Source organism: Myotis lucifugus, unplaced genomic scaffold (genome assembly GCF_000147115.1).
Source record: "Myotis lucifugus unplaced genomic scaffold, Myoluc2.0 scaffold_309, whole genome shotgun sequence".
NCBI classification, from domain to species: domain Eukaryota; kingdom Metazoa; phylum Chordata; class Mammalia; order Chiroptera; family Vespertilionidae; genus Myotis; species Myotis lucifugus.
Window position 1 is genome coordinate 503629 of NW_005871357.1, and position 21822 is coordinate 525450.

General features: G+C 45.8%; 1 protein-coding gene across 1 annotated transcript in view; it reads right to left on the reverse strand.

The window, feature by feature from the left end:
• Positions 1 to 9271: 9271 nt before the first annotated feature.
• The window catches only part of NEIL3 (nei like DNA glycosylase 3), a 34356-nt gene continuing 21805 nt past the window's right edge, over positions 9272 to 21822 (reverse strand). The window contains 5 exon segments of the mRNA XM_014465727.2: positions 9272 to 9738; positions 12042 to 12216; positions 16279 to 16690; positions 18474 to 18640; positions 20166 to 20332. Of these exon segments, the coding sequence (XP_014321213.1) occupies positions 9577 to 9738; positions 12042 to 12216; positions 16279 to 16690; positions 18474 to 18640; positions 20166 to 20332 (1083 nt within the window). The 3' untranslated portion in view covers positions 9272 to 9576.

Sequence of the window (21822 nt, forward strand, 5' to 3'; positions counted from 1 at the left end):
GCCCCGACGAAGAATTCACGGGAAGCTCTGACTCTTTGCGATCCCGTTGTCGTAAATCCAGTGATTAACTGACTAGAAGGAGTAAAGGGAAGGCAAAGCTTACAGGCACGCCCAGCCCCGTCTGGGTGATGTAGGGAAGGCACTGACCTGTCAGTCACACCTGGGAACAGGTCATGGCCAGAGGAGGCGTGGTCACTGCAGGCAGGGCCAGATCTGAAATGCTTACTCTCCTAAGCAACAGAGTTCCCTCTCTTGGGTCACATGGGAGTCCTGGGACTCTTGCTGCAGGGGTACACTCTCTCGGCTCCTCTGCGTTCTCTCACGCTCACGTGGCCCACAGACACGTGGACCCCACACGGTGGACGAGTGGACTGCAACCAGCCTGATGCTAACCCGGACTCAGCGTCCTCATGGAACGGAAGCTCTGGCCCCTGGCTCTGCCTCTAGCTCTGCTGCATCGCCAGCTGCACCTCCTCCAGGACTGGACTAAGGGGAATGGGGCTTCACAAACCCCGGGATGTAATTCCACGCCAGTGAAATCACTCCTCCTCCCATGTGACTCTCAGACAACTCTTTTTCTCAAGGTCCTGTAAGGATTCCACTAGCAATGGAGAAAGGCACTCCATGCATTTCTCAGAGAACATTTGTAAGGAATGTTCTCCGCCGCCACTGCTCTGCGACAAAGGAACAGACAGCAGGAGAGGAGAAGAGAGACGAGGAGGGTTTGTGGCCTCTACAGTCTCGGACTTATCCCCAGGCGGGGCTAGTACTGGCCAGAGCAGGAGCGTCACCCCCGGGTTCTGAGGTGAAGGTGCCCTGCAAGAATAAAGTCAGGAAGATTCAAGACGCAATGGATGAGATCAGTGATCTGTAGAAATGACATCCCCTAAGGAACAGCCAAAAATCTTATGGGGAGAAATTTAGAAACACCCTGAGCAGTGGTTCTCAACCTTGGCTGCACATTAGAATCACCCGGGAATCTTTTTAAAATCCTGATTTCTGAGCCTCATCCTCCGGAAATTCTGTTTCTTTGTTATGGGGTGGGGCCACAACATTAGTAACAAAGAAACAGGAGACGAGGCCCAGAAATCAGGATTTAAAAAGATTCCCGGGTGATTCTCATGTGCAGCCAAGGTTGAGAACCACTGACCCTGAGGAATGTGACCATAGCTGAAGCCTGATTGTACCATGTATTTCCAGCAACAGTCTAATCAAGGTCAATGGATGGAGCTGTAACACAGTCCAGCCGTACCGTAATCAGTGATAGTGAATGGATTAAGTGCTCTAATCACAATCAATTGTATTGTAACCCACCTGAAGAAAGTCTGTACTCACTCAAGGTGGGGGAGGGGGATCTGCAGATGGGGAATCATGAAACCAGAATTCATTGAGACTTCAGGTCCTCCAGTGTGAGAAGAGGAGGCCCCAGAGCTGCACTGAGCAAACAGGTGGAACCAGGGCTGTTTCCATGGTAATTAGGACCAAGGGCTTGTTCGAATGTAGATTCTCGCAGGAGAGATGCACCTATCAGCAAAGCAGCAGCCCTTATCAGTTTTGAGGCCAAAGGATTGCATTTTTAGAATTATAATAACAGCCAAAGCACAGTCATGGAAATAAAGTAATTGGATAATATTAAATCAACATTATGGCAAGCATGTCAAACTCGCGGCCCGCGGGCCACATCTGACCCACAACAAATATTTTTGCAGCCCAGCCAATATAACAGATGTAAAACACATTTTAATAAAAATTTCATAACTTAATTTTTACAATAGCCTGTTATTATTAATAACAGACTACAACTTTGCTAATGCCTGATTACTATAATCATGTTGCATTCATTTCCCTTACGCACCTTAAGCGCGGGCGCACCATTTCTCTCCACAAATACTAGCAGCAAATATTTTAGCAGCCCTTGCTGTCATTAGTCTTGTACGACTTGTTTGGTGTGCTCAACAGGAAATATTTCGCTTTCGGAGAACAAGAAAAATAGGTTTCTTTGCATTACGCTTATTAATTTGTGCAGTTACTCAGTGTCTGGTAAGTTAATGTTCAAGAAAACATTAATTTTTATTAAAATGTTCTATTATTTTGTTAAAAATTAGTCATTTATTTCAGCCCTTTGCATTCAGCATGTCTCTATCGAAATAACCTATGTTTCTATGAAAATTGAAGCTTTTTTTTTGTGGCCCGTATAAACTTAAACCTTGTTTATTTGGCCCATGTGAGCCTTTGAGTTTGACATGCTTGATTTACGGAATTCCTGCTGTATTCCAGCCACTGGCCTAGGGGCTCAGGAGTCAGTTGAGTGAAAGAACATCCATGTCCACCTGGAGCATTCATTTAAAATTGGAAGACAGACGCGTATTAAACAAAAAAGTATACAATAAATCATTTTGTTACAATTTTTATTATTTCTAGTGTTATCGGAGAAATGTGTGGCTGGTCTTCCTCCATCCCTTGCTAGTGGGACTGAGGATCTTGAGGTATTGCTGGGACAGTATTTCTGGAGGCCCTCATGGGAGAATGAGCTTTTGTTCTGTGGAATTACATCCCGGGGTTTGCGAAGCCCCATTTCCCTTAGTCCAGTCCTGGAGGAGGTGCAGCTGGGGATGCAGCAGAGCTAGAGGCAGAGCCAGGGGCCAGAGCTTCTGTTCCATGCAGGAGCTGGGACTGGCTTAGCACTAGGCTGGCTGCAGTCCATCAGTCCACTGTGTGAGGCCCATATGGCTGTGGCTACCTGAGAGAATGCAGCGGGGCCAAGAGCACACCCCCTGCCACAGGAGTCCAGAAGCCCCGGAAACACTAGCGCAGCCAGGAGCATACGAGGGCAAGAACACCAAAGCACAAGAGCAAACCAAGAGGACAACTAGAGAGAAACACGTATGAAAGACATAGAATAAAAGTCATTCTCTGTGAGTGAAAATCATCGTTCTTAATTATATGCTTATCATCTATCCATCCATCTTAGCCTCCTCTCTCTCTATCCATTTCACCCTTGGTAGGCCTATAAATAAAACAAAAACTAACTTTTATCAAAAACAAACAAACAAACAAAGAACAAGTGCTAAATGTCATTTCACTCAAAACAAGCGTCACCGTCACCGTAAGTATTCAGAAAGTAGCACCCAAGCTTTAACCCTTTGTGGTCCAATTTTATTTTTGGAATTCAAACAGTCTGGTCCAAATTAATTGACGGGATTGAATGTTGAACCGGTTTGCGGTGTCGACCTCAGCTCGACATTGGACCTGCTCCTAGCACCTGGTCTGTCGAGTCAGCCTCGATGTTGGACCTGCTCCTAGCGCCTGGTCTGTCGAGTCAGCCTCGACATTGGACCTGCTCCTAGCACCTGGTCTGTTGAGTCAGCCTTGACGTTGAACCGAAAAGGGTTAAGCGTCATCTGCAAGGATGCATTTCTTTCCTTCGGAACCATCGCCTTTGGAGGGTTAGTTCCTAGAATTTCGTGGGGGGCCCTTTGCTAGAACCTGAGGTCCCTTCTGACCATATCCACACGGGGAGGCGGTTGGTCGCTGAAAGTATCTGAGGACAGCCCTGGCAGGACCTACACACCTCACAGCGGGCCCATCTGTGTGAAGAGCTCAAATTTTAAAATTTTGGGTTTTTTAAATTAAACCTATGTCTCATAATTCTGTTTCCCTGGACCTGTATGAAACTACACAATCCTGTCTTTTTCCTATTGGGGCTCAGATTTCTGCAGGTGCTCATCATGCTCTGTCCAGCATGCTTTCTTTAGTAAAAAGGGATAGAGAAAAGGAGCCTGCATTTTTTAATTTAAGAAAGAAATACTTAAGTACCTTTGTCAGTTCAAGTGCAACTATACACTCACTGTGTACATCATCATTCAGACATGCGTCTGAACACAGTCTCATTCAGAAGGGCTATCAGGGAAACGTGCAAATCAAATCTGAACTAAAATACAAACAAATATGAATGATGCAAACTCATGAAAGGAATTTATTAACTGATTTCTGTATTGTCCTATTTCATTCCATTTCCAACTTTACAAGGGATTTTTTGTTCATTGGTAAGATCCTTGCTTTCCTAATTTCCCCCCAGGGGTCGACATTTATGTGACCCTCAGGAGGATCACCAGGGGAAAGTGTACAAGGGCAGGATGCCACCGCATGCTGGGCTCCGTCCCTGCTGTGTTCCATGGTGACACTCCCACCCAGTTCAAGACAGAGCTGATAAACCGCCTTCCACCTCCACGTCTCCACGGCCGGTAACAAATGGAACGCTGGAGTTTCTGCAGCTGTTCCGGAGCTAATTATCCGCACTCATTTCTGATTACTTAATAGGCCAGGGTAGGATGTGTTTGCTGCTATGTTGAGTTTACACATTAGTCTTTAATGCGCTGATACGGTTAATTGTTGTCTCGCTGCTGCCTGCTAATAGGCCATTCCTGAAAATGAGACCATAGCTCAACGGAATTTGCTTGTTTATTTTAAATAAGTAATAACTACCAACTCAGATCCTAGATCCAGCGTTCACCATTTTAAGAATGCACTTTTTAATGCCATATCATTTCTAATGCATTTAAATTATTCAAGTTGGGAGAAAACGAGTTATTAGACTAATGAGTCAATAACCAACGCAAACACTTAGATTTAACATTTCTCCTGCTCTGTACAGTTTCCTAAGTTGTTTTCCGCCACTGGGAGCAAAATAAATTCTTTTTAATGCTGAATATAATAACATAATAATGACAAAAATAGATGCACATTAGAAGCAGACAAGTATTTATTGATATGGAAGCCGAGATGCCGAAGCCGGTGGCTGGGAGGGACCGCCATGTTGTTCTGGAAGGTGGATGTGGAATCGCGGTAATGAGACTGCTAATGTGCTCTGCAGTTTTGGGTTTTATGATAGCATTTGGGCCCCAAAGCGGGTGTGTCGTTTTAAAAATTTAGAAGGCAGTGTTTTGGTTGACTGCCCGTCTACTTGTGTTTCTGATGGCAGGAGCGGACGGAAGGGCTCCTGTAGGTGCTCTGAGGGTTCCCTTCTCTTTCCCTCTCACAAGGTCTGTTTTTCCTGTCATCACTGTTTCATTTCTTCATCTCTTTACACTTCCTGTCTTTTTCCTCCATCTCTGCTCTTCTATTAGAGAAGCCGACAGGATTTAAATAATAAATAGAAAGTGTTTAGACACCCCCAAGCCCTTGGCTCTCATTCTTCAACTTCCAAGAAGCAACAGCGTTCTCACATTCTCTGGGGGCCCCAGGCCTTGACCTGCCTTTGACGGAAGATGGTTTGACTTTGGGTGGTGGGCACACAACATAATACACAGATCATGTATCATGGAAATGTACACTTAAAACCTATATATTTTCATTAACCAATGTCACCCCAGTAAATGTAATAAAAAAATAAAAACACATCAGAAATAATGTAGATTCCAATGCATGGGACCCTGTAGACGGCTTGGCCCCAGCCCTCTGGGTGGAACTGTGTGATCCTAAGACCTGCGTCTCCAGAAACACTGTATATGCAGCCTTTCTAATCACTGAAGGCCATAATCTCTTCTGCCTCAAATAGGGAGAGAATGGGATTAGGGAACTGCAATGCATCACATTTATACTCACTGTTGGGAGACAGGATCTCTCTAGAATGTGGTGCCCACCTGGATCACTCCGACTCTTTGCATCACTCAATTCTTCACGAATTAAGGCTTTTAGTCGTCCTGTCATGGCTCCTATTTCCAATCTTTGGATGTGTCACTGGAAACATAAAACTCACCTCAACATCTTCTTCCTAAATGTTCGGGTCTCTCTGTTCCCCAAACACAACATGTACTTCCTCATGGCCACGATTTTTTCCTACTGTTCCCTCTACCCTCCATGCCCTGTCTATGGTGAAATTCAAGTCCTTCTTTAAATCGACTGCCATTGCTCTCTCCGTTCTGAAACTTCCCATGCTAACAGCTGTGATGATAGTAGGAGGAGGAGGACTGTGAATAATAAAGATAATAAAATGAAGTCAGTGCTTTAACTGACAGGGACTGGGCTAAGTCCTTTAAATGAATACACTTTATCCTAATAAGGCGCTGTGAGATGGTGCCATTGTGATCACCATCAGACCGATGAAGTAATGAAGACACAGCACAGTGGCTAAAGCTCCATCAAATATCTTGTCCAAGGTCACATGGTCAAGGTCAAGGTAAGGGGTGGGGCAGGTCCTTGAACTCACCCTCTGACCCCAGAACTCAATCTTATTCCGGAATCTGAGTGATTAAACCCTATACAGACAGTCTCCCACAACACAGGCTAGACGCCATTCCCCCTTTGCTCAAAGGCCCTCTGCTTGCATCACTAAACAAAATTATAACGAAGATCTAGATGTTAATGCTAAGACTGACAAATGCCACCACTGAAATAAAATAAACTTGCAGGGTGGTCCCAATAGTAGAGTGAAGATGACAGTGAAATTAAAGGCAGATCAATAAAATTTACTCTTACTCAACTTGAATGAGAAAGGGAGGGAGGGAGGAAGGAGGGAGAGAGAGAGAGGGAGAGAGAGAATGGAGCCCAGAGAGAGAGAGAGAGAGAGAGAGAGAGAGAATGGAGCCCAGGATCTGTGGGACAGTAACTGCTGATGATCTAATCTTGCATCACTGAAATCTCAGCAGAGGAGGAAGAGTGTGGGACTGAGAAAGTGATTGAAGAAATAAGGGTTGAAAAGTCCACAGATCTGGTAAAAGGTATTATACCGACACACCTAACTTTTTACAGTTAGCATTATGATGGTACCACTTCCCATAAGATGTAGAAACTTGCAATCATATAGGTCCTTCGACCTCTATCCTTATACCATGGTTGTCATATGCCTTATATCTACATACATTATACTAGAAATGTTACAACTGTTTTATTTTAAACAGTCCTGTGTATTTTAAAGAAACAGAGGCAACAACAATATTTTCTATTTATTTAGATAGTTTCCATTTTAGATTTTCTGATTGCTTCTTGAAGATTTGAACTTTCATCTGGAATCACTTTCCTTTAGCATTGACTTCAGTGATAACAGCTGCTTTGAAATCCTTACTTGCTAATGCCAACATCTCGGTCGTCTTGGGTCGGGTTGGTTGATTGTCTTTTCTCTGAAACTGGACCACATTACTTGGTTCTTATGTTGCATGATTTGGAGCGACTCCTGAGCATTGTGACCATGATGCAGTGGAGACTGGATTTGGTTTATTCCTCCACAGAGACTCGATGTTTTTGTCTCAGCAGGCAATTAATTGGGTTGGATTCAAACGGGGATTTTTCTTGGGTGCCAGATCCAATCTGGGTTCAGTTCTTTTATCGTTAGCTGCTCTGTGTTCAGGCTGCCCCTCCCACGTGTGTGTGACTCAGGGGTCAGTCCAGGACCCAGAACTTGGGGCTCCCCCTCTCAGAATGTCTCCTGAGATGTCCCTCTTTCCAGTGGCCCGTTGCCCCAAATGCCTGCTAGCTCTGCCAACCTGCGGGAGTGCGGGTTGTCTGCCGGAGCTGTGGCCAGCCTGCCTGACCCTGACTTGCTCCTGGGGATAAAAACTAAAAAATGGAAAACCACCTCCAGCTGCTCCCTTTTCCACGCCTCACACCCCTCCAGAACCCGCCTGCTTCTCCACATCCCAGTTTGGTTTTTTATTTTGTCCAGAACCTGGACGTGGGTTCAGCTGGAGCTTACTCCACAATGGAAGCGGAAACCTCCTTGAGGTTTTGACATGACATTTTGTTAAAACTCAAAATTAAGTTTGGAAGAATGCCATTTCTAAACATCTATCCTCGCCCTGGCTCGGCAGCTCAGGGGGTTAGAGCATCCTTCTGATACACCAGGGTTGCAGGTTTGGTCTCCGGTCAGAGCACATACCAGAAGCAACCCATGAATGCATCATTAAGTGGAACAACAAGTTGATTTCTCTCTCTCTCAAAATAAAAAACAAAGAAATCCTTTCTAAACAAGGTCCTATTTTGTCTGTTCATCTGGTTCTTCGAAGTTCCTCAGTAAAATTCTCTTCACACAAATCCTGCACACTTCTTATCAGAGAAGCACCTAGGCTTATCATATTGAAATTGATTGTTTCATTTGCCTGTATTTCCTTGTAATCACTTTGCTGATTTTGGAGATGGGGTTTGTGGCAGCCAGACTTGCAGCAGGCCCTTCTGCTCCTTGTCATGATCAAGGGGCAGTTTCATTCCGAAAGCACATGCTGAACGTCACATGGCTTCACCAAGACCGTCAACGGTCCAGTCTGGTTCCTGGTCTGCCCTGTAGAGTCGCTGCCCCCTTGAGATCTTTGGGTTAAGATCCCTGATCTCAGGTTGGTTCTAATTGTCTCTTCAGTGCAGAGTTCAAACGTATAAGATAACTAGAAGCCCGATGCACGAAATTCATGCAAGGGGCTCAGCCCTCGCAGCCCAGCGGCCTCATGGCCTCGTGGCCCTGCCCACTGGTCATTCCGGAAAGTCGTCCAGAAGGTTGGTCCGCTGTCTGGTCTAATTAGCATATTAGCTCTTTATTATATAGGATGAAACAGGCTCTGTCTTGCTGGTAACCTCACATGCTGTTACCTTCAAGAGCTCTGCATGGACAATTTAGACAGAATGGAGAAGAGGTGCAAGCCATTTTCCATGCTGTTCTTTTTCTTTTTTATTTTAAATAGATGGAACCACTCTGAATGGAAATTTCCCACAAAAATGCAGAAATACCTTAAGACTGAGTTTTTCTTTTCTTTGGGATAAATAATCATCTAGTTACCTGAACTAAATGTGAAAAATAAAAAGGAGAGCTAATTTAAAACTAGACACAAAATAGAGCTCATTATTGAGTTTTTGAAGTTGACTTATTTTTAAAAATTAATTAATAGATATTAAAATCAAGATCAGGGAAATTTAAATCAACTTGTCTCCTAAAGCCATACAGACAATTTCTGTTCTTCCATGGTACTTTTATATTCTGAATAACCGCAGCTTTCCATGAAAATGCATTTGAAGTTAGGCAAATGTTTGGTATATCTCTAGCATCTAATAGGAACTTGTTTGTTGAATAAAATACAAAGTAAAAAAGAAAATATTTTTTTTCCATAAAGAAGATCTCATTTCTTAAATGTTATTTAGAAAAACAAAAAGTACCTTTAATCGCATGAGTAGTGGTGACACCTGAGAAAATTATTCATTTCCGACAGAAGAGCTTAATATTTTATTGTGCTGCCTAATCCTCTCCTAAAAGAAATAATTTCTTCCCCAAAGAAGTTACAAGAGACCAAGAGCATGCTAAAAATACTTTATTGTCATTAACAAACACATTAAATATACATAGTAAGTGTAATACACTGCGCATCTGATGAAACACAAATAGCATTCATCAAGGTTAAAAAAAATACAGCCATAGAATGGAAAGATGAAACACACACAAAAAATGAACAGTTTTCAAATGTTGCATGGCTTTACCATGCGCCATAGACAGTCTACAACCTTTCTGATAAACTCCAGGGGACTGAACATGCGTGGTTTGGAGAGACGAGCTGCCAGATGTTCTGCAGAAGGAGAAATGCTAGCTCCCTGGAGTAGTGTTCACTCCCGGCCCAGTGCTGCCCACTGGAAGAAATTGCACTGTGTTTCTTTACCAAGAGGACACACGAAAAACTTCTTTCCGTTGTTAGGGCCCATCTTCAACACTGTTCTCAGGATGGAGCGTTTGCCGTGGTTGCAGAGCGGGAAGGAGAGGTCTGCCCACTACCGGGACAAACAGAGAGACAGAAGAGCATGGAGGGAAGTGAGAAGTTCCCAGGGGTTCGACCTGGGCACCTTCGGTTAGTGCTGTATTGCCTTCATTGCTGTGACTATCAATTTGACGTCGTAAAACCGACAGAAGTCATTTATTGTTACCATTGAAAAAGCCTATCTATATATATAAAAGCCTAATATGCTAAGTGTCCTCTTGGGAGTTCCACTGACTAGGAGTTCGATTGCTCACTATGATGTGCGCTGACCACCAGTGAGCAGCAAGGAATGAAGTGAGGCCCCAGCCAGCAACCAGCAGTTGGAAGCTGCTAGGAACCCTACCTGTGCATGAATTTCATGCACTGGGCCTCTAGTCTCCTATAAGAAGCACCTCTTACAATTTTGCTTGGATCACACAGAAAATTGCCATAATTCAGAACTTTCCTTTGTCTTGCTGTAAAGCAAACACCAATGTTCCTGCAGATCTGTTTTAGTTACTGGTAAAACTATTACGATCATCTGGTCAATGTGGGTCAGTGGTTGAGCATTTACCTATGAACCAGGATGTCACGGTTTTGATTCTGTCAGGGCATATGCATGATTATTGGGCTTGATCCACAGTAAGGGGCACGCAGAAGGCAGCCGATTGATGATTCTCATCATTGATGTTTCTATCTCTCTTTCCCTCTCCCTTCCTCTCTGAAATCTATAAAAATGTATTTAAAAACAAACAAACACTATTAAGATCAGAAAATGTTCATGATTCTAATACTAGACTTCCTTGGTCTCCTAAGCAAAGAATGAATCCAATACAGAATTACTCAAACTAATTTAGGCAGTTCCACTGTGCTACTCTTGTTCTTATTAAGTTTGGCCTCAAGATGGGTATCAAGCAGGCTGTGATATGATTAATATTGCTAATATTTCTCCATTACATCTATAAAAGCTTCCCAAGGAGCCAATCTGTGTGGTAGGAGGGAGTCAGTCTTGTGCTGGAGTTAAGATCTGAAATCATAATCAGATTTTCCCTGGGAACTTCCTTAGGAAGATCCTGCATTGAAGACAGATACTTTCCCTCTCAATAAGGCCAACCTGAACATTGTGCCCAGCTCAGGAACAGATCCGTTTTTCTCTTCTCTGTTACGCACTAGATCAGGGATGGCGAACCTATGACACGCGTGTCAGAGGTGACACGCGAACTCATTTTTTTGGTTGATTTTTATTTGTTAAATGGCATTTAAATATATAAAATAAATATCAAAAATATAAGTCTTTGTTTTACTATGGTTGCAAATATCAAAAAGTTTCTATATGTGACACGTACCAGAGTTAAGTTAGGGTTTTTCAAAATGCTGACATGCCGAGCTCAAAAGGTTCGCCATCACTGCACTAAATGGAGCAGTTGAAAAGCATGTATCGTCAAACACGAGTGACACTCAGCACAGTGGGATGCTCACACTCTGAGGAATGCAGAGTGAGAATGACCAGAAGGACCTGATTGTTGTTGTTGTTAATCCTCACCTGAGGATATTTTTTCCATTGATTTTCAGAGAGGGTGGAAGGGGAAGAGAGAGAGAGAGAGAGACAGAGAGCGCGAGAGAGAGAAATATGGGAGAAACACATTGACTGGTTGCCTCCTGAAAGCACCCCAATGGGACCAGGGATCGACCTGCAACCCAGGTAAGTGCCCTTGATCAGGAATTGAACTTGAGACTCTTCAGTGGTGCATGGGTTGACACTCTAACCACTGAACCATACTGGCTGGACCCAGAAGGACCCAATTCTTGTCTCCCATCTCCCATTCATTTTCAGGGGCACATGCACAGATCAACGAGGTGTGAGGAATCGCCTACATCTGCACTGTTACTGTGCCATCACGACTGTTGGATCACGCTCGAGCAGTAGGAGTCGCTAAGTTTACTGTAAACCCAAGGCATGGTAATGATTTTTCCTATGTAGCTCTATGCAGGGCACCTGAAGGTTTTGACAACAGCACCGAGATGAAGAAGAGCACATCTGTACCTTGAATTATTTAGCCACCTGGGAAAATTACTCAATGCCTTTCTATTTTTATAAACCAAGGGCAACACTTCTACACGGTGGTTACAAACAGGAGACACTCTACTAACACAAGGGCTATTATTTGATTAAAATATTTGATGAACCTCCTTGAATTTTAATTCAAGCTTCAGATTAAATGTCAACATGGCTTTTAAAATTTAAAGGTAAGACCGGAAAAGGAAGGCTACGTGCTCCATTTCAATGACCGCGGTATTCAACTACACCAGAGCAAGACTGAGAAATCTCATACTTACTTCGAAAAACCCGCACTGCGCTTCCCTGGGAAGGGGACACGTGTAGAAGAGCCTGCCCTTGTTCTCGCCACTCTTGCTCACGACCCGGAGGACACAGAGGCGGTGGTGCTGACTGCAGCGAGGGACGGGAGCCAGGGGCGCACAAGCACCATCTGTCGTGTCCATCTGAGGGTCCCTGTAACGACAGGTGACAAAACAACTCCAGCACATGGTGCGAAGGGGATCGCTCACAGCTCCTCAGCCCGTAGAATACAAAGTAATTGTATCAAAAAGCGGACCCTGGTCAACTCCAGGTAATCACACAACTGCTAAGGCTATTTCTTGCTTTTCCCAGGTAAGTCTAACTTCCTTCCTAGGCCATCTGTGTGCCCACAGCAGGTCGTTTAAATATGCACATAACAGCACAGCTGCGCGGTGATGCAATGCAGCCAGCTCCGCTAGTTTGCATCTGTGATGGTCGGTTCTCCTCGTACCCCACGTTAGTGAGGCCCCTGTTATTTCCTCTAAAATACCCCCAGGCCCAGCTGCCCCCCCACCGGGCGAAGTGACGAGACGCAGTCTCCTCTCATTGCTTTCTCACAACAGGCCAACGCTCAGCAGTGGCCCTGCCTCGTCAGGGAGTCGCTCCTTCCACTGTCCACTTACAGACGGCTTCCTCGCTTCCCTGGGTCAAGGCCGCTGTAGTAGCCGCAGCCGCGGCTCAGCGAGGAGCAGGCAGCGGGCGGAGCGGAAACGTGCCCAATGTGAAGGGGGCTGGGATCCTGGTACTGACCATGAGACTTACATAAAGTCCATTAAAGGACAGCACTTTATTTTAGACTGAGAGAACATGCCCGGCCAGTGTGGCTCAGTGGTTGAGCGTCGACCTATGAACCAGGGAGTCATGGTTCGAATCCTGGTCAGGGCACATGCCTGGGTTTTGGGTGCAGGAGGCAGCAGATCAATGATTCTCTCTCATCATTGATGTTTCTGTCTCTCTCTTCCTCTCCCTTCCTTTTTGAAATCAATAAAAATCATATATAATAAAAGGGTAATATGCAAATTGACCCTAATAGCAGAATGACTGGTCGCTATGATGTGCACTGACCACCAGGGGGCAGATGCTCAATGCAGGAGCTGCCCCCAGTGATCAGTGCGCTCCCACAGGGGGAGCTCTGCTCAGCCACAAGCCAGGCTGAAGGCTGCAAGCGCAGCAGTGGTGGCGGGAGCCTTTCCTGCCTCCTAGTCAGTGCTAAGAATGTCCAACTGACAGCATGGGGAGCAGGCCTAAACCATCAGTCGGACATGACCCGAGGGCTCCTGCGCTTCCAGAGGGATGTCTCACTGCCCGCTTAAGCTGGCAGGTGGACATCCCCCAAGGGGTCCCAGACTGCGAGAGGGCACAGGCCGGGCTGAGGGAACCCCCCCCCTCCACCCCCCCGTGCACAAATTTTCATGCACCGGGCCTCTAGTAAATATATAAATTTTTAAAAACTGTATCTAGCAGTTATTCTTAATGGCTTAAACATTGGTTCCACTGTCTAATTTATAACCCAGGAGCTGGATAAAATTCAAGTGTATCTATGGACCGGTCTGAAAACAGGCCTCATCCACGTGTTGATGAGATCAGTAACTGAGAGATCAGAAGGCGGATTAGTTATCACACAATGACTGAAGAAAAGCGGAGCTGGCTGCCAGGGCTCCAGGGGACCCCCTGCTCTGCAGGGTACCGAGCGGGGGGGCTCCTGCTTTGGCGTCCTGTCCGCAGACGAATACGGCAGCTGCCAGACAAGCGGGACGATAAACTAAGTGGCAGCAATTTGCGATTTGTTCCCGGGGAAGCGGCTGGGTGCGGGAGGGCTGCTGGGTAAATGCTTCCCATCCCTCGGCGCTTATTTCGCTGGCGGATCTGGATTGGTTTAGAGGCTCAGGCCTGGGCTTCTTTTTTCCACACGTGCCCACGCCGCACCGTCTCCAAGCGAGGCGGTGAGCTGTGATTAATCACACCACCCTCCTGCTAATGGCTGAGGAAGAAATCACTGAAATTTAAGGTTCCATTAATGTTTTTTTAAGTCCCTAATTCGTTAGTGAAATTGTCTGAGATTTTCCACAAAGCACCAAGGAAATAAAAATATGCCGGGATATTTCATCTGGGTCCAGCAAATGCCACGATATTTTAAAATGATCACATCTACTGCTTTTATGCTCAAAAAGGCTCCTTGAAAAGGATTTTTTTCTCCAGGACTGCTCCCAACTCAGACACCGTCACCGGCTCCTTCGTGAACTTTCCATCATGAGCCATGAAGTAGGGTTAGGAAGAGAAGGTGGGGTGCTGATCGAGTTCAAGCCTGGCCCCCACACCTTAGTTCAAGCGTCTATCATTTGAGAGAGTGATGGACGAAACGTACGGCAGTCATTATACATGATTATAAACAAAACATTTTACAAGTCAGTCAGGGAGGAATCATCGGGATTATTTACCATTCACTGATGGTAAATGTAGAGTTGGGATGGGAAACTTGAGACAGAAGCATCTACGGACCGAAACTGTCTCAGAAATCGGTTAGGCTTTAAGGATTCCTAGAGGCTGGTCTAGGAGCGTACGCCACGTGGTCCCTCATCTTGCTGACCACAGGAAGAATCGGTGCATCAGCACAGACAGCTCACAGACACCCAGCAGCTCACCAGACAGACACCCAGCAGCTCACAGACACCCAGCAGCTCACCAGACACCCAGCAGCCAGACCCCTCTGAGGTCACCTGAGACCCCGCCCGTGCTGACTCTCTCTGCTCCGCCCCGGTTGGCTAGATGGGATGCATGGGAAGAAGACTTCTCCTTCAGTTCATTTGGAATCTAATGAACAAAATAAACTGACACACAAAATAGGACCAGAGGCCCGGATGCATGGACCAGACTGACAGATCTCAGAGGGGAGGGGTGGAGGGGACGGGAAGAGATTAACCAAAGATCATACATGCATATATGCGCAGCCCACGGACACAGACAATAGTGGGGTGAAGGCCTAGGGTGGGGTGAGAGCTAGGTGGAGGGAAGCAAAATGGGGGGAAATGTAATACTGTCAACAATTTTTAAAATGCTGCATATACAGCATTCCTTTCAGAAGGAAAACCTCCCCGACAAACAGCTTGGGGAAGAAACTTGTGGCGCTGTCCCTCTGAAGGAGGCTGACGTCAGGTTGGGCCAGCGGGAAGCCCGGATGAAGGACTAAACACGGAGGGAAGGTGTGGACAGACAGCGCCAGCAGCTGCCATAATCACTAAAGAGCAAGAGGTGACGCTGCCGTTAAACTTCTGTATCTCAGCGACATCCACAGGGCCTTCTCCTGGGGGCACTGGCGGTCCATAAGCACACCTGCTGGGCAGTATTTACCAGCTGGACGTGCAGCTCTCTCACTGCAGACACACGTGCTCTTTGGGCCTTTGTGGTGGAAACAAACACCACCATCCCAAAGGGCTGTCTGAGGAGCAGCCACTGTCTCCAGCAGAAACGTCACTAAAAAAATCTCAGATCTCTCTCTTTAGAAGACTCACTAACCTGCTGCAAATGGTAGCCTCCCTTTTAGAAAAGCTTTCTTCCATTGGAAGGAAATAAAATAAAAATGCTAATAGCGGTGACTGATAGCAGGTAAGATCATGGGTGTTTTAAATATTTTTCTTTATGTCCTTTCCAAAGGTTCTGTATTGAGCACATCCATGGTGACAGGCAGAAAAGAGTAACTTGTTACCGATGTGGGGGATTCTGTTTTTCATTCCCTTCCCTCCCCCTCTGACATTATAAACTGGAGAAGGAAGAAGCCTCATCTCTCAGGTGCGACTGACAGGGCCGAGGACCTCTCAGCTTCCTTCGTGTAGATGACTTTGACGACATTGATATAAAAGTGAGAAGCAAAAAGTTGTAATTATGTAGAAAGAAAGAAAGGAAGGAAGGAAGGAATAAATAGATATTTCCAAAAGATGAACCTGACAAAACTGCTTTCTACAGTGGCCAATTAGACCCTGGATTTTTAAAATGTGAACATTTTATGTATAAAATGCAATTCAAGTGACTTTATCTACATCGATAGCAACGGCAAATTCAGCCCTAAGTCAAAACCCATCCCAGGGACTCAGTTTGGAAAATTGCTATTAAACCGGTGCTTGTGATCACTTAAAAAAAAACCCAAAAATCACACATACATACAAAAAATAAAAAAACAACAACACAAATGCCTTCGAGATCAAGGTGGAAGCATCATACCTGTTAGAAAGCCCAGGGCTGCGACTTCCTGAGCCGGGACATGAGCCGTGGGCTGTTTTCTGTCTCTTGCAGGCAGGACTCCGCAATCTGGACACGGTGGGGGATAGGCTTGTTGTGTTGGGTGGTTGAGCTGCATTGTTGGCTCTCTCCTCAGAGGGGCGAGGCGTGTCACTGAGACAAACGCTAGTGGGAAGAGGACTTTGAAATTCCCCATCTAGAATCCCGTGTGGGCCTTTCTTTCTTCCCAGTGGCCTGGATTTATTGCTGAAATCGGTCAAGACCAGGGTTGTCGTTCCAAAGGCAGTTTTCCTGTTGATCTTCACTTCTGAGCTTGGCTTTCCGAAGCCGTTGCAGGGGTACTTCACCACGTCGCTCAAGGCAGCGGAGTTTTCCTCATTCTCGAGCCTGGAATCTGGAAGGAGAGAAGAAATTCTGCAGTATGCCTGTAGATGTAATATTGAGTATTGGAAACATGGTTTTATTTGATGAAAACATTTAGTTCACATATTACGGTGAACTAACATGTAGAACGAATAACACGAAGTGAGCTTGGGCAATTCATAATTAATCTCCTGTTAGGAAAGGAAGCATAACATGCAACAAAGCTTTAACAACGCCGAGGGACCCGGACCTGGGTTTCACAAAGACTTTCCCTTGCTTCCTATTGCGTTGAGGCAGCTACATCGGGGGTGGGGAACCTTTTTCCTGCCAAGGGCCATGTGGATATTTCTAAAATCATTTGCGGGCCACACAAAATTATCCACTTAAAAATCAGCCTGTTCTATTTGGCCAAACATTTAATGAACTCACCCCCAATACGGTGGCAGGGCCAGACCAAGCGATTTCCCCACCCCTGCTCTGAAGGTTCTTCAGCTCTCACTTTGGTTACCACCAGGCAGTGGTAACTGAGAGGTGGTGTGTCTACGAGCTTCAGAGCCAGCAGCTAGAACAGCCGTGGGCAAACTATGGCCCGCAGGCCGGATCCGGCCCGTTTGAAATGAATAAAACTAAAAAAAAAAAAAGACCGTACCCTTTTATGTAATGATGTTTACTTTGAATTTATATTAGTTCACACAAACACTCCATCCATGCTTTTGTTCCGGCCCTCCGGTCCAGTTTAAGAACCCATTGTGGCCCTCGAGTCAAAAAGTTTGCCCACCCCTGAGCTAGAAGCTGCGTCCGGAGGGGTCAGGAATGTTTCGGGGAATGACAAGACAAAGCGGAAGGCTCATTAAAAATAAGACGAATTACAGAGATTTAACATTTATCCCAAATGTTTCAACCCAGCATCCTCAGATTGTGGAGTCTGTACTGTAAGGCATTCTCTATTGCAGTTAAGATGGATGTCTGTCATACTCAGAAAACAAACAAACAGGAAAACAGCCGGACGCGTCAAGGCAGTAAAGGTGGAGACCCAAGGCTGGCTTTCGGAGGGCTCCCAGCTGAGGGACTCGGGAGGGACAGGCAGACACAGGAGCGATGCGGTCCCTTTGTCCCTTCTGCTCTGTGCGAGGGGCACCGTGGCCCTTCCTTCTGCCCAGAGAACACACCGCCATCCGACAGCTAACACAATGCGGGGTCTCTAAGTCAAGAACGAACTTTCTCATCTCTAATTGAAGAAGGAAAGAACACTCTGAGAATACAATAGAGGCCAGAGGCCGCATCCATGTAAGGTTCTTAATCACCGGTTTCCTCCAGGTTCCGCATTCTCCAAATTGTGAACCACAAAGCCTTATTCTGTGGGATTTCAATGGAATCAGCACAATTGTCCGGGTACAGACTTTAATAACAAGGGGCGGCAGCCTAAAGAAGAGAGGGAAAATGCGGCTCTTTTCTATTCCACCTGCAAAGATATTCTTACAGGGACCCTCCCTCCCCATTGACGAAACCTTGGGACTGAATGACAGACTGCGGAGTTGCTGAAATCTGCATAAAACAGAGCTTTCCTGAATAATTCATCAGGACCCCAGAGCGCAGATGCGAGCCTGTCAGTTCCTGAGACACGCAGGCGCACTCTTTTTTAGCACAGGAGTTTTGTGTTTTCCCTCCCGCCCCCCAGAACGTCAGCGTGGGGTACATGCAGCGGAGTGTCGCCCTGGTTAAGAGACATCGAGCTAGAACAAGGTACGCCCCTGACCTGGTGTAATGAAAGGTCTGTGAGAAGGAACGCATTCCAAGTCCACGTTCATGCTTACCCGCAGGCCTGGGCGCCAGGCAAGCGTCGCAGGCCTGGGCAGAAGGCATGTTTATCAGGGTGCAGACCCCACACGCCCAGGTCTCTTCCCACTTCCTGGCCACGTGGTCCCCAAGGTGGTCCGGATGGGGCGTCGGGCCGACGGCAGTGTTTCTCGAGGGCGGCCTGCTGCGGAGAATTTTTACAGCTGACCATGAACCCTGCCATTACTGCCTTGTTCTTATACATTCCGGGTGTTTGGGGATCTATTACAGAACCATGAATACACCCAAATGCCATAGGTTTACTATTGCAAACTATCTCAAGAAAATATCTTCACTTGGGCCCTGTGACTGCTGTTCAAGACAGAAATACCAAATAAAAGATTTTATTCAGGATCAAGGAGTCGTGGTTTTGTTACTGTGTTTTTATACCAACTAAAAATATTTGATATACCCCCAGGAAGCATTTCTCAAATAATGTTTTAACTAAGAGGTTCTCTTCCCAAAGCAAAACTAAAATATCTTTTTTCAGACAAATCGGGGGAGAGGAAGAGTCACATGGACATTAGGATATTGAAAGTGAAATGAAGTTTTGCTCAGTGGATAGAGCATCGGCCTGTGAATTTAAGGGTTTCGGGTTCGATTCCAGTCAAGAGCACATGCCTGGGTTGTGGGCTCGATCCCTAATGTGGGGCGTGTAGGATGCAGCCTGTCAGTGATTCTCTCTCATCATTGATGTTTCTCTCTCTCTCCCTCTCCCTTTCTATCTGAAATCAATAAAAATATATTTTAAAAAAAAGTGAAATAAAGTTTTACATTTTCTTCAGGTGCTTCTGGAATTCTCCACAGAAGTTACTAAGGCCTGTGTGAATGGGCTGGTCTATAATGATGACAAGAATCTCCATCCTCCTGTTATTTCACTGTGGTCCACCTGTCAGAGGAGGGGTTATGGAGGTCAGGTGACCGATGGCGTTTTAGTTCAAGGTCATCCCCCAGTGGGCCCAGTGGGCTCCTGGGCCCCACCTGTGGTTACTGCCCCTGTTCCCGAAAGCATCACTGCAACAGACAGACTCAGCTACCGGCAAAACCACCAGTCAGCTGTTTCACCAATAAGACATACATTTTGTAAAGAGAGCTTTATGTCATTTCTAAATAAAGCAAGATGTTTGAAGATCGTCTTTCCAGTTATTGACATATCTACACCTCCTCCTATACACGTTGCAAACAAGATTGCAGCCAAAGGCTGGGTAGTAACATCTGAGCTGGGGACTTGCCACTGAATCAGAAGTGGTCCAAAATTCCCCTGTGGCTCCTCCTGGTTCTTCATGATGTTATTTACTATTTCTTTTTTAATTTTTTTTAATTTTTAAATATATTTTTATTGATTTCAGAGAGGAAGGCGAGGGAGAGACAGAAACATCAATGATGTGAGAGAATCATTGATCAGCTGCCTCCTGCACGCCCCTCCACTGGAGATCACGCCTATAACCTGGGCATATACCCTGACCGGGAATTAAACCGTGACCTCCTGGTTCATAGGTTGGCGCTCAACCACTGAGCCACGCTGGCCGGGCACTATTTCCCTCCAAGGTTCCAACACTTCTGAGTTAGGTCTTCTTCTTAACAGCCTGAGAGCTATTCCGTTGTGGTTCCCTTATGAATGGCCTTTTATGAAAGTGGGGCCACTGCTACCCCCTGACCAGGCATCTCACCCTCTGTCGGCACGGCGAGCATCTTCGCTCTGGCAGTGAGGACAGAAGTATGTCATTCTGCTGTTCTCTCCCAGGCGACACACGGTTATTCTGCTGCGGCACCGACCGCAGTGAGGACGCCCGTAAACCTTATAGTGTTTGGAGACAGCAAGTCCTGCTTTACGGCACTAAAACCAAACAAAGGAACAACATTATAACGTTATCCACAAAACAGTGTTGCTAAGGAGCCAAAGGCAAGTTCTTGAAAGCCATTTCTGAAAATAACTTTTTAAAAAATGTACGTTTGTATATACTAGTATGTCTGGATAATCTTTTCTTTCATCTGAGAAAAAGATACTGGCAAGATTCAGCAATATTTGTTAAATAAGATTTCCTGTGACATAATTAAGTAATTATTTTATTACTTATTAGTATTCAAATTTGTTCTTTGAATAGCTTTACCCTCTTATCTAAATGGGATATAAGAGTTCCATAATTCAAAATGTCTTTCATGCTGTTAAGGTTTTAAAAAATTAAACGTAATTATGTAGTTAAAAGCAAAAGAGTAGATTAGCGTTAAATCCGATTATTTTGGGAACTCGGAAGCTGTCCACTTTGTTTCAACAGCCAACAGAGAATTTAACAAGACCATCTTGGTTGATCTGACAAAGGAGAGTTTTCAGTTTTTAATCCTCGATTCACTTAAAAAAGAAAATAAAAATTCAAATGCCATTTTAGCAGAAAACAGGTTCCATTTTGGCATAAATTCTATTTCAAAAGACATTTGAGATTCTCCGTCACAGTTTTATTCTGCTCACGTACGTTTAAGGCTCCCACAGAAAGAATATTTTGGGTTTACATCAGCAGTGTGAAATTTCAAAAGCCCAGAAATATGGCTCACCATATATAAGCTGAAAATTACACACACATCACATTAATTTAAGCAAAGTACTGAAATACCCAACTTAATCTGGGTAGAAAATGGGTAGCTGTCTATAATTATACTAGAGGCCTGGTGCATGAATTCATGCATGGATGGGGACCCTAGGGGTGGCCTACAGAGATCAGACCCCAGATTGTGCCCCCAGCCTCACAGCCCCAGCTCCAGCCTCCAGCCTCTCAGGCCTGTAGCCCCACTTTGGCCTGGCCCTGCCCCCTCACCTGCTCCAACATCCTGCCTGTGGGGCGATTGATCAGTGCCGGGCACCCCACCTGGCTCCCTCAGCGCCTGGGAGCTGGGCAGCAGCCCCAATCCCCACCGCCGCCACTGGTCCCAGTCTGCGGGGCGATCGGATCCCCACTTGCACCCGCCTTGGCCTGGCACCGCCCACTCACCTGCTCCACCATCTCGCCACACCCCCCTGTAGTTGGGGCCCATCGGGGCCGGCAGCACCTCCACTGCCACCCGCTGCCAGGGCTGCGTCGCCAATGCCCACCATGTTTCGTGCCGCCCCCTGGTGGTCAGTGCATGTCATAGCGAGCAACCGGGTCTCCCAGTTGAACTCCTGGTCGAATGACCGCCCCAGGAGATAATTTGCATATTAGGCTTTTATTATATAGGATTACCTTGGAAGAATAAGTGAGAATATATAATATTAGAGACCCAGTGCACAAAATCCATGCACGGGTGGGGTCTCTAGGCCTGGCTGGCAATCAGGGGCCATTGGGGCTGTTCTGG